General features: G+C 40.5%; 1 protein-coding gene across 1 annotated transcript; it reads left to right on the top strand.

The window, feature by feature from the left end:
• The first annotated feature begins 5,378 nt into the window (after positions 1–5,378).
• kcna1b (potassium voltage-gated channel, shaker-related subfamily, member 1b) lies at positions 5,379–16,195 on the top strand. Its single transcript, XM_004564882.3, has 2 exons — positions 5,379–6,118; positions 6,411–16,195. The coding sequence occupies exon 2, from the start codon at positions 6,581–6,583 to the stop codon at positions 8,069–8,071; it is 1,491 nt and encodes a 496-aa protein (XP_004564939.1). The 5' UTR covers positions 5,379–6,118; positions 6,411–6,580; the 3' UTR covers positions 8,072–16,195.
• The last annotated feature ends 417 nt before the right edge of the window (positions 16,196–16,612 follow it).

Here is a 16,612-nt window from a genome sequence, read left to right as displayed (position 1 = left end):
AATATTATACAGAAAGCTCCCGTTTGCAAAAAACCGAAGTGCAATACAAATAATATGTACAGAACTGAGAGCATGTCCGCGATGTGTCACATGCGTAATATATGGCCTGAGGATGTTATCCAAATAAATTATAGATTGTGCTGAGAAACGGTGACGTTCACACAGAAAATCATCAGGAAATGATAAAATGTCCAAACGCGCTCTGATCACTCTCTCCCGGCGGAGAGCTCTGCGGAGAATTTGGGCTTCACGATCTACTGGCTCTTCAAGGAAGGGACACGCCATGTCTGACACTTCCTACTGTCAGGTTTCCGACAAAGGGGCGGAGACAGTCAGGGTTAGTTGTAGTAAACCTGCTAGGGGGCAGGTTAGCTTCACGGCGTGTGTCGTCATAGTGACTCACTCAGGCTTCAGCTGAACTCGCTTTGTGAAACCGAAAACCCAGAGTTTTCGTTAACTCAGGGTATACTTACTCAGTTTTTCCACTAAACCGGCTTCCTGAAACAGGGCCCAGCTCTCCGGCCAGCTGATCCCACTTCTTCCTGCCCACTGCTGCCTCCGTCTGCTGGGCTTTCACTCCTGCTGCCTCCATCAGGACTGAGACTGCTGCTGAAACTACACAACATATATTTTTTTAAGGGACTGAATACAAAAAAAGAGGAAAATAGTTTGAGGATGTTTGGAGAGGTGGAGCTGTCCGTGGTGCTGAATTCTGTCTCCTGGGATTTTGGAAACACTTGTCATACACACTGCCTGCCTGAATTACACAGTCTGGTCCCAGCAGCTGAAAAATCTTTATGTTCGTGGACACGAATCATCAGACATGAGAAATTGTGTTCAGGGACATGAAATCTAAGAGGGAAAACATGTTGACATTAGAATCTGAAAACAGACGAGCATTAAATTAAATATTGTGAGCATTTTTCTTTTTCTCTATGATATTAGTGAGCATTTGAAGCCTCAAGATCATCACTTTCACTTTCATCTTAGTCTCTGAAATGCGGACATAAGGAATGAGGTGCAGAAACCAAACCACATTGCAGACTCACACAGCAACGTGACTATCCCTGCCTTAAATCCTCTCTTTCCTGGTCTCTTTTGACTGTAACAGGACCATCATTTCCACAATAAGACCATAAACTGATTAGCTGAGCACATATGGCGTTATTTTTGTGCCACTATTCTGAGCGCACGTAAAAAAATTTTGCAGGTGCAAGTGTTGCATTTTGAGGAGAAATTTATTTTGAGCGAAGAAAAGCTGAATTTGAATGAACAAAATTCATTTTTGCATGCAAAAAATGTATTTCAGTGTTTGCTATTATTCATATACACACACAACAGCAGCCCCTCTCGCTCAGTTTTTGCATTTGCACTTGCTCGCAATGTGTTGCTTGCGCTCTCAACATTTCTGCCCGTGCGTGCTTAACTCTTTCTGTACACCGTTACATATGTGCCACAAAACCAGCCGATCACAGACTTGGATGCAAAACAAATCTGATTGGCTGTTTTGGTCCAATCAGCTCGAAATGACGAAATGCATTTCGAATGCCAGAATCCATTTCGTCCAAAACTCAAACGAGGCAGTGGTGGAGGAACACAGAGTGGCGGAGTTTGAAATATTACTTTCTGGGTCACAAAATAAACTTTTAAGATATTTTCATGGATTCTGGGATATTGCATTTCATCATTTCGAGCTGATTGGAGACCAAAACAGCCAATCAGATGTGTTTTGCATCCAAGTTTGTGATTGGCTGGTTTTGTGGCACAAATATAACGGTGTACAGAAAGAGTTGAACGCGCATGGGCAGAAATGTTGAGAGTGCAAGCAACACATTGCAAGCAAGTGCAAATGCAAAAACTGAGCGAGAGGGGCTGCTGTTGTGTGTGTGTGTGTGTGTGTGGGGGGGGGGGGGGGGTGTGTGTGGATAATAGCAAACACTGAAATACAGTTTTTGCACGCAGCAATGAATTTTGTTCACTCAAATTCAGCTTTTCTTTGCTCAAAATAAATTTCTCCTCAAAATGCAACACTTGCACCTGCAAATCTTTTTTACGTGCGCTCAGAATAGTGGCACAAAAATAACGCCATAAGCACAAAGCTCATTTTCTGATGAACTATAAAACAATTGGACTTCTCTTTACCTTCGCCCCTGGTGCACATCAAAAATAATGCAGGTTAAAGTACTTCAGCGTTAGTTTCACATTTCAAAGCAATTAGTGAGGTTGTCCTTTTATCTTTTATGAAAATGCCTAAAAAGGTGGAGCTGGAGCCGAGTCAAGTTGCAAAGCAGAAACTGTGGGTTGAAAATGTTAACAAATTATTGAAAGAATCAGTGTGTCTAAAGCTGGCACTATATATTTATGAGTTAAAAATATCAATTTAGAGCAAAGTCAGAAGGTTTGGAGATGAACTAACAGGATTTATTTATAGACATATTTACACCTGCAGATTTCCTCTGATTCATACATCCCATTTAAAGCTTCTCATTGATCTAAATTAGAGGCAGCTTGTTAATCCACAGCACGCAGAAGATTTCCTATTTTATCTTTTTTAGACTCTAATTTTAAAGTCACACCAGCTGACTTAGACTCAGCCCACTGAGCTGACCTCTCCGATGATCCAGGTGCGATTACTCAGACTCAGTACCGAGGCTAAGAACTCAATAAAGTCAAATTAAACCTCAGAGCGATTCAGGCTGCAGGTTGGGGGCTTTTTTCTAAATCCTTTATCTCACTATCACCTCATTGCATTCGTCACACAGATCAGTCCTTATAGCAGGAGCAGTATTTTTTTATAAAAATGATGAAATTTAATTATTAAAAAGAAGATTAATATCTGTGAAGACGCAGAAGAGTAAAGATTTGGTGGACATTCTGATGTTTATCAATAAACTTTTTTAACTAAAACAACAACAAATATTCAAATTCAAATATTTAAAAACTTTTTTTTTTTTTTCAATTACAGTGGTCCCTCAGTTATCACGAGAGTTACGTTCCAAATATAACCCGCGATAGGTGAAATCTGCGAAGTAGTCATTATAGATGTTTTAAGGCTGTAAAACCCCTCACTACACATTTTATACACTTTTCTCAGACAGGTATGAACATTTTCACACTTTTCTCTCTTGTTTACACACTCTCAAAGTTCAAATCTTTGTAGAAAAATAAGTCCAGTATTATAGATTGAAACCAAAGTCACCCACTGGCGCCTTTAACGGTGCAAAACGGTCCGTTGACATTGTTGTGTTTGTTGGGGAGAAAACTTACAAACATACAGTACAGTACTTTAGAGTCATACTGCTAGTGATTTAAGATTTATGTAAATTTGACAAGCTGAACACATTCTGTACTGTACAGGAGACACGGTATGAGATTGATTGACAATGGTCTACAGCCAATCAGGTTGCAGAACACAATGCGCTGTAAAAAACAAAAAACAAAAACAACAAAAACATGCAAAATTGCACTAAAATGAAATCCTCGAAACAGCATATGTAGTTTAAAGTTTACTTTAAAAAAACAATTACTCATATATTTGTATGAGTCATTAACCCTCTGGGGTCTCAGGGTATAATTGGCCGTTTTTGACTATTTTACCTCCATATTTCACCTTTAAAATATGTTTTTCTTGCCTTGTTTGGTATCATTATTTTCAGCACAACCTCAAATATCTGAAATTTTAGTTATTTTTTCATTTTGGCATACTATATTAGCACAGTTGATCTAAATTCAGACAAAAAATTCAAAATCTGAGTAGAAAACAGTTACATTTTTTACTGTAAAATCTACAAATATGTTTAACGAATCATTTTCATAACTTGAAATGCAAATAGAAATTGTACATTTCTAAAAATTATGCACAAGTTTTGCAAACAACAAAGTTATATGGTACTATTTACCTAAAAATGCAGCCAAGGCCTCAGGCATTTTTTATATAACCATATAAATCTATTTACAGAACAATCAGGTGTGCTGCATCAAATAAGATGGCACACAAATTATTTGTGCCAGTCCAAAAAATGTAGTTTGTGTTCAGTATAAGACAGAGGAGAACACCACAGGCCTAAACCCTGCAGGTCTGACAGCAGGAGGTGCATCAGTCCAGTTTTCCATGTGGGAACAGCGTTTACACTGGAATCTGCCTTTTCACGGCTTTTTTAGAGCAAATATGAAATTCAGCAGTCTAACTGACACACAATACAAAACAATAACTACACAACAAACTAACTATAGCCTCCAAACATGCTAAACGTCACTAATGTCTCACATATGAATACTAGCTCTCTCTGTCTTTCGCTCGCCTGCTTTCTGTCGCGGGTGTCACTCCTAAAAACTTCCCCTTCTCCCTAAACAACCAAATGTCACATGTTTGCCATATCATTTTTTTGATTGACTGACATGGTAAAATCTAACACCAACAGGGAAGGGGTGTTTTTTCTTTTTTCTTTTCACTCGCAAGCGGAGAGTGTTTGCTAGCGCTGTCTGTAGAAAACGCCATTTTTACAGTCCTTCCCGCTGTAAACGCCACTGTTTACACATCATGTGTATTTTTTTATCACAACTCTGGTTTTACGTGGCCCATCGACACAATTCAAAAACTGGTATGTAGTTTGAAGTCTGCACTTTCGACCCAAGTTGAAATGGAGACTCTGACTTACTGCATCTTGTAGCTGTGTCGTCTTAAATTGGTCATGTGATTTTGACGGCGACCCAGCGACCCCAGAGGGTTAACATATTTTAATAGTCAAATTATTTTATTAATCTGACTCTTAGTTTTTAACACAATAGCCTTTAAGTTGATCATTGGCAAGTTTTCCATTGTTTTCTGTAAGCTAAATATTTTTGAGGGTCTCTGTCATTTTAGCTGCCAGAACAGTTTGTTTCAAGTAATTTAGATGTTGACTGTAAATATATGATGAATAAATTCTTTTGTATTTTCGATCTTTGAAATAAAATTCAGGATGCTTTTACTTTTTTCCCCCCTGGATTTTGTTTTTGTAATTCATTCCACTTTGTTGGTGAGTTTCTTTTCTTGGCATTAATGAGCTTCCATACCTGATGGTGATAATTATATTTCTTCTCATGTATGAGGCTCTCTGCGTGTTTAAATAAAGTTGTTTTTTTTATTCTTGATTTTTCTCTGTTACACAGTCAGAGCAGATGAAGTCTGCTGATTTTTCTCTGTCTCCATAGCAACACGGAGGTATTTACACCAGCATGCAGGTCTGACTGTCGCAAACTGCTCAGCAGCCAATTACAGAGGCCAGTTTGATCCTCTGCAGATTCCTGCAGTCAAACCTGAGACCTGCTCGCTGTGAGACACCTGCAGCACAAACACGTCGAACTGGTTACATAACCCATGATGCAGTGCGCTTCTTTCGCTCTCGTTCCTGCCGTTGTGGGGCGCGTGTCCGCGGATCCTTCATGTGGATTTTAGCGGAACTTGACGGACAGGGGCCGAGCAGCTCAGCTCGACCTGCTGCACGACTCTCCGCTGTTTGTGCGCACATTCAGTACCGGAGCACCTGCTGGCTTTTACAGTCTGTCTGCACTGCGTCGAACCCCCCCTCCTCCTCTTCCTCACTCCCCTCCCTCCCTCTGTCGCTCACTTATTTTCTCCCTCTCCCTCTCTCTGTCTTTCTCCTCATGAAATCCTGCAATATGCTTCCAAATTCCCGGACGCGGACTCTCTCCTGAGCCGGTTTTCCTTCAAAGCCTCGGATTTTTTTTTTAACCGTTTTTACCGCAGAGAAAATCACGAGTCTCTGAGTGCGGATGCTGCTGCAGTGCCAAGTCCTCCCAGTCCTCCCCTTCAGACTGAGAGCCAGCTCTTCTTGGGAGTTCTATCTTTTTTCCAGCATGATTTTAAGAAATTGTCAGTCAGGATTTTTGCTGTCTGAAGCCTACTCCTTCTCTTCTTTCTCCTCCTCCTCCTCTCTCTGCGGGCTTCTCCAATCGACGCTGAAAACCTACACCAAGAGGATACGGATGTTGACCAAGACAACATAGTCTATTAATATTTCAGAGCTACTGTAAAGCGATATTAAACCCCAGGTTGTGGCGGGTGGCTGGGGAAGGTGCACAGGATCTCCATCTGCTGCTCTCCAGCTCTGCTCAGGTGGGTTTTATGTGTCATCTTCATCACTTGGATTCGGGTTGAAACTGTGTGCTGGTGTGAAGGTGAAAAGCTTTTCGTGGCTGAAGGTTGAGTGATGTGCGCAGTGGGGCTGCAAACTCGAGTACTGATGTATGCGGTAAAATTACAGCAGATGCAGCGCGGCTTCTGGAGGTGCTGCAGGATTTTTTTTTCTTCCCTCTCAACAACAGGAAGCTCTCCAGCCAATGAAACATGTCTGTGGTGAAATAAAACCATGTTTGAGTGACGGCATGTCATTTTTTCTATCTTTCAGGTGAGAAAAAAGAGATGTGATGGCGATAGTGCTGAGGATGATGATGATGATGGAGAGGGAGGTTCTCCACAGCTCCTGGCCGCAGTAGGAGCTTCTCCACTCCAGCCTACCGCCTCCTTCTCTCCTCTACACCTAAACTTCCTCTTTCTCTCCTCCACCCGCCAGGAAGGATGACTGTGGTGTCCACAGAAAACATGGACGAGACTTCCACCCTGCCGGGTCACCCGCAGGACCCCTACCCGCCTGATGATGACCACGACAACCATGACTGCTGTGAGCGGGTGGTTATCAACATCTCAGGGCTGCGCTTCGAGACCCAGCTGAAAACCCTCGCCCAGTTCCCGGAAACCCTACTGGGGAACCCTAAGAAGAGGATGCGCTACTTTGACCCCCTTCGAAACGAGTACTTCTTTGACCGGAATCGCCCGAGTTTTGACGCCATCTTGTACTATTACCAGTCAGGAGGACGGCTGAGGAGGCCGGTCAACGTGCCGCTGGATATGTTCTCAGAGGAGATAAAGTTTTATGAACTCGGTGCTGAGGCAATGGAGAAGTTTCGGGAGGATGAGGGGTTTATTCGGGAGGAAGAGCGACCTTTGCCTGAGAACGAGTTCCAGCGGCAGATCTGGCTCCTCTTCGAGCACCCAGAGAGCTCGGGGCCAGCTCGGGGTATCGCCATTGTCTCGGTGATGGTCATTCTTATTTCAATAGTAATTTTTTGCTTGGAGACATTACCAGAGCTGAAGGAGGATCCCAACGACCGGATTCGCATGGTCGGCAACACCACCATGTACTACAAAGCAAGCGTCCTCACAGACCCTTTCTTTGTGGTGGAGACGCTCTGCATCATCTGGTTTTCCTTTGAGTTGATAGTTCGGTTCTTTGCCTGCCCCAGCAAGGCAGCGTTCTTCAAAAACATGATGAACTCTATCGATATTGTGGCTATAATCCCGTATTTCATCACTCTTGGCACAGAGCTGGCCGACGACCAAGAAAACAGGGAGGGTAAGGGTGGTGGGGAGCAGGCCACATCTTTAGCCATTCTCAGGGTAATCCGTCTGGTGAGGGTGTTCAGGATCTTTAAATTGTCCCGACACTCCAAGGGACTCCAAATTCTGGGGCAAACTCTAAAGGCCAGCATGCGGGAGCTGGGCTTGCTCATTTTCTTCCTTTTCATTGGCGTGATTTTGTTTTCCAGCGCTGTCTACTTTGCGGAGGCTGAGGAGAAGGACTCGTTCTTCTCCAGCATCCCAGATGCTTTTTGGTGGGCTGTGGTGTCGATGACAACAGTCGGCTATGGGGACATGTACCCTGTGACCATCGGAGGGAAGATTGTCGGCTCGCTTTGCGCCATAGCCGGAGTGTTAACCATCGCGCTGCCGGTGCCAGTCATCGTGTCCAACTTCAACTACTTTTACCACCGGGAGACGGAGGGTGAGGAGCAGGCCCAGCTGCTCAACGTCAGCAACCAGAACTTGGCGTCAGACACCAACTCAAGTCGCCGCAGCTCCTCAGTGGTCAGCAAGTCGGAGTACATGGAGATAGACGAGGACTTAAACAACAGCATTGACAACTTCAGGGAAGCTAACCTTAGGACTGCCAACTGCACAGCTCCCAGCCAGAACTGTGTTAACAAGGGCAAGCTGCTCACTGACGTGTGAGGCGGCATGCGACCACCGCTGTAAATATTGTAGAAATATCTGGATGCTTTATATCCATTGGTGCATTTTATTCTCATCTTTGCATTGATTCATTCAGACATTTGTGGAGACTTTAATGCACATGTGGTCAAATTATTAAAAAAAAAGAAAAAAAAAAGAGAAAAACATTTGTTTGGCAATAGTACAAAAATCTGCAGGTTCGGGGAAACATTTGAGAAATTATTGACAAAGTTTAGTAACTTGCACCCTTCGATTTTCTAATGGTCTAAACATTAAATGGAAGCTTTGCTAATTTTACTTTTGGTCAAGGATTTCCATAGACTGTATATAAAAATATGGATGAAAGGTATAAAGAGTGAAGCTAGTGCTGAGGTGGCTTAAACCTACATTCCTTCTTCTGCAGCGGATGACCCCTCTTTGAGAAGTCTATGAGAAAATGAGCCTACTGCTTACCTGACTTCTCAGTTCAGCAATATTTTCCTGATGAGTTTATGCTCTCAGTTGCTAGTTTCACGTCTTACTGATTAAAACACTTTGGAAATTACGGTCCTGTTCGAGTCATATGGGACGATAAAAGAGGGGCGGAGCTAGAACAGAGCTTCCTCGTGACTGTCTGAGCATGTCCCTCGGTTCCTCATTCATCCCAGATCTCATGCTTCATGTTCAGATTCCAAACTGGCTTCAAACGAGGCTTCACAAAACAAAGCGTGCCATCGTCACACTGGCTACATCCATCTTTTATATACAGTCTCAGAAGTTAGTTTAAATGTCTCAACTTGTCAGTTTATCTACACTAAATTTTGTGGTAAAAACTGGACCTGTGAATTTTAAAGATATGAAAAGGCTGTAAAACAGATACCCACATTGCATCCTGGGAAATGCAGTGTTTTGTCCCAAACTAGAGATGGAAAAGTAAGAGTATTTCTTCTTCCTGTTTTATATCACTTTTAACCATTCTTCCAACTCAGTGTAAAAAGAAAACGCATCCTTTTGGAAGGGAAACACTCACCTGATGGAGTGCACCTTTATCAGAGTTATTACGGTAATATCTTCTTAGAATCCTTTCATAATTACGATTTAATTTAGGATGAATTAAAAGAAAAACTTTAGAGCAAAGCAATACAACTTTTATCTGTGCTGCACTGTTTGACAAAGAGATATTACGCCACAGAAAAAAATGGATCAAATGTAGGTTTAAAAGTAACAGAAAAGATTCAGAAACTATCAAAAGCAAGCTAAGACAATGACATATATGCAAGGCATATATTGTGAATTTAATAGTAGAAATGACTAATTGTACAATAATGAATCAAATGTCTTCCCGACACCTGCCAAGTTTTGTGCAACAGACCGAACTTTCAGGAAAAAAAAGGAACAGAAAAAAATAATTAAAGCCCAACTGAGATTCGAAGAACGATTTCCTCCCTGAAGAAACGCTTTCTGCGTGGATTATTTCAGGTGTGTCTTTCTGCGGCACATCCAGGGAAAGTTTGGAAAATGCGACGCCGGATGTAGACCCCGGCTTTTCAGGCACCTTATCAGAGATAAACAGGAAGCGTGCCGAGCCTTGTGAAGGATTACGTGCATCGCTGCTGCTGCTATGGGTCGGCTGGAGGTTCCCTGTATGATGCCATGCAACACTCCTTTATATAGAAGCATGTGGAGACTCTCTTCTCTCTTATATCGGCATGCACAAGACGTTACCTCATTTTATTTCTACATTCTTCTGTGCGTCGAGCTCCATCTCCCGCTCCTGGATTTTTTTCTCTCATTTGTTTTCACCAAAAGTGCACTGGCTGCTTATTCTTATCATTTCAGTTGTTTCAGAGCATTTAAGTGTTGAATGTTTAAGGGAACAGGAACTCTTCTTCTTTTGAAGATTATGGCATGTCAAAATACTAAAGCATTATGGCCTAATTAGCTATGGTATAGCTACGTATATTCAATGCATGACGTCAGTATTAAATTGCTTGCAGTTGGGAGGGACCTGGGGAGGTGGAGGATGACGATGATGATGATGTGTGTTCTCATTATTGTCGCGCTAAAGACAGAATTTGGTGCATGATGGAGCTAAACTGTCGGAGGGAACAAATCTCCTAAAAAAGAAGAAAAGAAAAACAAATTAAGAAAAAAAATGAGATATAGCTGATGATCTCTAAAAAAAAAGATCTCATAAATTCCATCCTCCGTTTTCATTTGTTTAAAGCTTTGATCTTGGAGTGCATGGGATCATTTCATGTGATTTATGACCCCAAGAAGGAAAGCAGTAATATTTAGCAAATTTCGTAGATATATCTATAATTAGCGTCTTAGTGCCTTGAAGCCCTTCTCGTTCTAAAATTGACTGAAGTGCCTCCCGTTCCAAGAGAAAATCAAAGAGCTTACTGTGTGCAGCTTCTCCTGCCATAAAGATGCACTGCTCCCTGCACATATGGAACTAAACACAGATGAACCCACATGTTCAGAATTTAGTCCTGATTCCTGGGCCTAAAACACACAAAGAAAAGCTTTCTGGGATGATGACACACAGCATTCGTGCAGGAAAGTTCAAATATGGATCATTTAAGATTTCCTTATTTTTGGTACATTTGGAGTTTGATGGTATGTATACCACACGGATACTCAGACCTTCCAGATATTACCCATTAGAAAAGTAACATGGAGGTGATGTGTTGGATGTTCAGATGGAGTGACTGTTGAAGGACAGGAGCTGCTCAGCTGGTTCAATTAGAACAGGACAGAAAGGTCAAACAGCTCGATTTAATAGAAAGTCATGAAGGCAACGGTCACAAACCAAGGCCGACAGTTTGAGGATGGTGACCCTCATGCTGGTGCAGTACATCTGTGCATAGGTGTATGAAGAGGGATATTATAGAGTGATTGACAGAGTGACTTACAATAGATATGAGGAAAGAGGCAATCGGTGATCGGGTGATGAGGTGTGATGAGCAGAGAAAGAGCAGCGAAGAGCTAAACCCTGCGGTGAGGGTTCCTCTGTCATAGTGTCGTAGTTCGCATGTTGTCTGAAGGTTCCTACAGACTGTGATCTGATCTGTGCCCATGTCAGAGCACATAAGCTTCAGGTTTAAATTAGTAGTCTGGACTCTGCTGCTGAAGTCTGGATAGGCTTTGGTTGGATGTAGGTACCCTCCTCTGTGCACAGCAAAGAGGGATTATAACAGCACCCTCATCCACCATCATCCAAACACTGAGGTGGTGTTTAACCCTCCACTCGAGCTCCGAGCGTTCGAGAATAAAAGCCGAGCACCACTAAAGTTCTTCCTGCTGCCTTAACCTTTAAATGACTTAACATCAGTTCTTCCTTTAATTCTTCACATGAATGCTAAAAGAAGGCACTTCAATGAGCTGCTAAGGGAGCAAAATACCTATTCAGACACATGAAACTAATGAAATTAGTTTCTTATTTATACCAGCTAAATGCACAGAACTGTATACACTGATTAAGGTAACAAACATTTTTAAATAGCCACAGAAACGACACAGAAAAATACATTTAAAATAGCATGTGATCAATAACTGGTGCTAATTATGGCTCATTATTCTCACTTTTTTTAAAGAACTAAAATTAATTTGGAAGAAAAGTCAAAAAAGTGACAGCTCAAAGACCACTTTGTTAGGTACACCTTTGAAATCTAAAGTCATACATTTCCTGCCTTTACAAAAACTGCCATGTAAAACAGGTGATGATTTCTATTTATTACAAAGCTCTTTCTCAATTATGTCACATTTTTTAGATTTTACAAGTGTACCTGGGTTTTAGCGCAAAATGCAGATTTTGTGGTTTCACCAAAAAAAGTACCTCACTTTCAGAGAAATTTCTTAAAAATCTAACAATTATTGGCAATCTGTGAATACAAACATGGCGTGGGCGTCCTCGATGAAGTTAGGGAGCCTATGAACTGAACAGAACAGCAGAACACTGCCACCTTCTGATGCCGGGGACCAAAAACTGCTGGAGATTTGACCAGAGGCCTTGGAAAGAGTAAAAATTGCAGGGAACGATACTTCTGTCATCGATCTGTAACACCTTCACCTGCCTCTAGTCACTGCTGTGTTTGTGATGCCTTTTACTTGTCCTGAGTGAAAGGAAAAAAGCCTCTGCCTGTGTGTGGATGATGGTGGATCTGACCTCAGTGTTTCCTCTGCAGAGCGTCTGAACATTACCATGGGCGTTAGTCACTTAGCACGCCAGCAAAATGGCACTGCTGTTCGTACAGGGGAGAACCTGCCTGTGTCAGGGAAGACTGCTGTGATATTTTTTTCTGTTAAAACATTGACTTTAATTCCACACGGTCAATTTTTAGTGACATTAACAGGTGTAAGTGATTAATCATCACTTTTAGTGTTACAAAATGTTTTAGACTGCATCCAAGTGTCCAAAAATCCATCCAGTCAACAACATGACTGTGAGGGCACACTAGAGGGAAAGGATCAGGACACAGACACACACACACACACACTTATAAAATATCAACTGTACCATGTGGACATCAGAGGAAACACAGGCTTCATTTTTGGTCAGCTGGGAGCGTTTATAACTCACTCGAAGTGATTTGAGACAAGGCTTAAAATGTCATTAATAACTGTCCAATCACAGGTTCTTGGCGTGGGAAGCCTCGCCCCTGAACTTTCCTTAACTTTTAGAAGGTACTGCCACAACTTTTCCAGTACTGTGCCGGTGTTTTTTATTCAGTTTGTAAGGCTGGCCCGCTCTGCTGTGGTCACTATAACGAGATTCTGACTCATGTCTATTTCACAGAAATACGAACATGAATGTTATCAGGTTTCTCTGGTGGGAAAATATCAAGGATAAAAATGCTGGATTTTGATCCTGAACCTCACTTCAGATAAAAACACCTGCAGACTTTCAGGCTGCTGTTACATTTGAAGCTGAACCTCAGAGTCAGAGCAGCAGTGACCCGAGGAGTCCTCTGCAGCCACCCACACAGCTGTTTTCACTCAAGTCTGTGTGGGCATGTGCAGACTGGACCTGGGACCGACAACATTAATCACTAAAAACACTAAACAGAGAGTTCAAGTTAATCAATTAATTATTTATTTATGTAACCACCATGTTTTAATTATTATTGTAGGAAAATGTATATGTGGTGCCATATTTTACTCATCAGTCTGCACTTAGTCACAAAATGAAGTTAAACGCAACACACAAGATTATATTTATGCTTTCTTGACTATTAACCTTGAAAACACAAACTATTATTAATGTGAAAAAGACTACATAATCTGAAACATGCATGGTGGTATTTTCAGGTAACTTTTTCCATAAGATGCAGAAATTAAAATGAGTCTAATTTTGCATGCAATAATATCGTTCATACCAAAACAGTTTGGACAAATTCCAGGCTGGGGGTGATATGAAGATAAAAGTTTACACCTGAAAGATGAATTTAAAAATGAATCGCTATTAGACACTAATAATCTGTGCACAAAGTGTGTTTGTGTGTGAGAGAGAATTATCCTAATTTATTCATGCACATGAACAGTTTCAGCTTAGCACAATGTATACAAGCACAATAATTGTTTATGGATAAACTGAGAGAAGTCTTGTTGTGTGCAGAATTATACATTACAAGAAGCGTTTACAGAAGTGTCTCCCTGCAACTCTGAGATGTTGCTGACAAGAAAACGTGTTAATGATCTGATTTGACATCATGGTGATAAAAGAGCCTTCTTGCGTGCTCCAGCATTTTTATCACAAGCAAACTGGAGTCTCTCTTTTGCACTCAACAAACAAAAAAAAACATCTATTTTCAGCCCTGCCTATGATTAGAATTAGATTCAAATTATTATTTGATCTCTTTTTGTCGAGAAGTTGTCCTATTGCTACACGATACTGATAAGAAAAATATGTTTTCTTGATGCATAAATGTTTGTATTTTGTGTCACAGTTACTGATTTCCAAAATTCTTATTTTAAGATTAACTTCTGGCACAGAGCACAGCTTCATTTGGGACTCTTGTGCTTCCTGAAGCTTTAAATTTATTGCTGCTGTGAGTGATGGAACATCAGGAGGAAGGTTTATTGTGCGTCTCGGCTGTGTGTCATCATCCTTTTACCTTTAAGGCTTGTCTTATAAACTGCCGAAGAAAAAAAATCCCTTTAATTAACATTTCAGTCTGATGGAAAAATTAATGCATGCAACGAAGGTGCTACGTTTTAAACATGCAGTATGTTCTAGGGAGCAAAATTACAAATTCCACATGTTTTTAAAGGAAGGATCACATTCAAAATGTCTATATTTTTTCTTAACAGCTGTTTAAATTTGTGATGACATCCAACATCAGGGTGATCGGTCGTCTTCTTGTGGTTTGAAATTCTGTTTGTTCATACTTGTTTACCGCAGGCCAGAGTTAGAGACATATCTGCACCCGAATGGACCAAATCATCATCAGAGCAGCTAAACACACGGATGGTACACAAACATTTTCTAGATTAAAGCTCATGTGTTTGGAGAGATTTTATAGTGTGTAGTTATTTTTAGAACCTTTATCATTTGGTTATGCAGTAGCGAGGAAGAGAAACAAGTTTCCTTTCAAATTAAAGTCCAGTTTTTATAACTACTGTAAACATAATTTATTTAAGAAGCTTCCAGCTGCCATGCGCAAACTGATTAATTAATTAATTTGCAGATGACAACATTAAATGAACTGCAGCGCAATCATTTTTATTCTATCTGCGTTTTCATTACAGGATGTTTGATTTTTTACAAATATTATTCGGACTGCTGACTCAAGCCATCACTGCAGAGTTTCTCCACCTTGAGGAGATCGTATATCCGTATCTGTGTATTTAAGACTGAGTTATTACAGAAAGTGTTGTGCAAACACAGAGTGCAGGAAGCAAGAAATCAGTTGTTGGAACATTACCAACTGTGATTGTTTCCATTCCATTAAAATCAGACATTAAGAGTCTTTACTAATTATTGATAAATATCAACATCTGTGGGGTTTGTGGTGAAGATTCTTTCTGAATTGAATATCTCTGGAGAATTTTTCAGCAATATTTACGCTTTTTATTGCCACTGAATTAAGATGGAAGAAGGAATTTTCTTTAAAATTGAAACTTCAAGGAGAACATAATGAAAATTATAGGTGAAGCAGTTATGAAAAAAATAAATATAGTTTATGTTTTAATTTTGCAACATTAAAATTAATAATTAATCTTGACCTTTGAATGACTTTTAGTGAATGACCTTATATAGCTGATGAAGGGTTGATGCCTGTAATCATCTGGAAGAGGGCATAAATTGAAACTTCCTTGTGAAAGTTCACCATTGCATTTTTCAGCGTTGAAAATTCAAATATATAACTGATTTTAACTTATTTTCTGACCATAAAAGTGAGTTAAGCCTTCAAAATGAAGAGAAAATGTACATCACAATTTGCAACAGTTAACCCAACAGATTTTGGGTTGAGAAACTCTGTCTTATGTCATGTTCCGTAGGTTTTTGTGATATTTAAAAAGCCATGACGCAAGTGAAAATGATTCTTATGATGCAGAATTATAAAAAGTATGTAAATGTGTTTCAAGGATTTTTGGAAAAAATGTGATTATGTGCTGATGGTTTTTGTCAGCACTGCAGTGTAAAGAGAAGGTGCATGGATGAGTGAAGACTGAACTGCATGAACTTAACATTAACATAAATTTATGCTGGTGGAGATATATTTTTGCTTAAACAAACACTCTAATGATTGTTTGTCTTTTTAGAAACTCATAAAAAGATTTCCAGCTGGTTACTTTGGGACGAATTATGTTCGGCTTAACATTTAGCTTAAGTAAGTCTGTTCCCTCTTAGTCTCAAGCAAAAGTCATCATTTACAAAATAATATGATAAACGTACTTGTTTCCCCTTTGTTGGGGTGCTGAGATCCTCCTTGAACTCCGCAGTCATCAACATCGCAATACGTCTGTTTTACTCTGCTTTTATTGCTTTTTTAATCTTAAAGGCTCTTACTGGAGAGCACAGCGTTTGTCATTTGTTGTTGAGGCATAGTCTGTAACCTATGCAAGGTTAGTCAACGACATATGTCCATTCTGATTATCATCATATAACAGCAGTTTCAATAAATCTTCAAAGATGAACCAGTTCCTGTGATTCATTTAAAAGCACTCCATGTGGACTGTTTGTCTGTAAGGTGAAATTTTCTTTGCAGACGACCAACCTGTTTATGTATTTTTACAATCAGTTTAATGGCTTCTCATGTAAATGCCACAAAGCCACAGTTAATGACCTAAAGACACTTGAATAAACACATTTATCTACATTTCTCATGAAAACTATGATGGTGGTCGAGTAGAAGCAAAATGTCTTACAGAGCAACAGCTCTACTGATTTCTCTACTGCTAATTTCACATGATATACGTGGTGGTAATGAGCTTCCTTCAAAGGGTATCTGGTCTCTAGTCTCAGAGATATGGTGAGGAGCTTGGTGATTAGGATGAGACTCGGAGTATAGCTGCTACTCCTTCACGTCAAGAGGAGCCAGTTGAGGTGTTTTG

This window comes from Maylandia zebra, linkage group LG17, assembly GCF_041146795.1.
Source record: "Maylandia zebra isolate NMK-2024a linkage group LG17, Mzebra_GT3a, whole genome shotgun sequence".
NCBI classification, from domain to species: domain Eukaryota; kingdom Metazoa; phylum Chordata; class Actinopteri; order Cichliformes; family Cichlidae; genus Maylandia; species Maylandia zebra.
The sequence above is the reverse complement of the archived record's forward strand: the minus strand, read 5'-3'. Positions and strand labels throughout refer to the sequence as shown.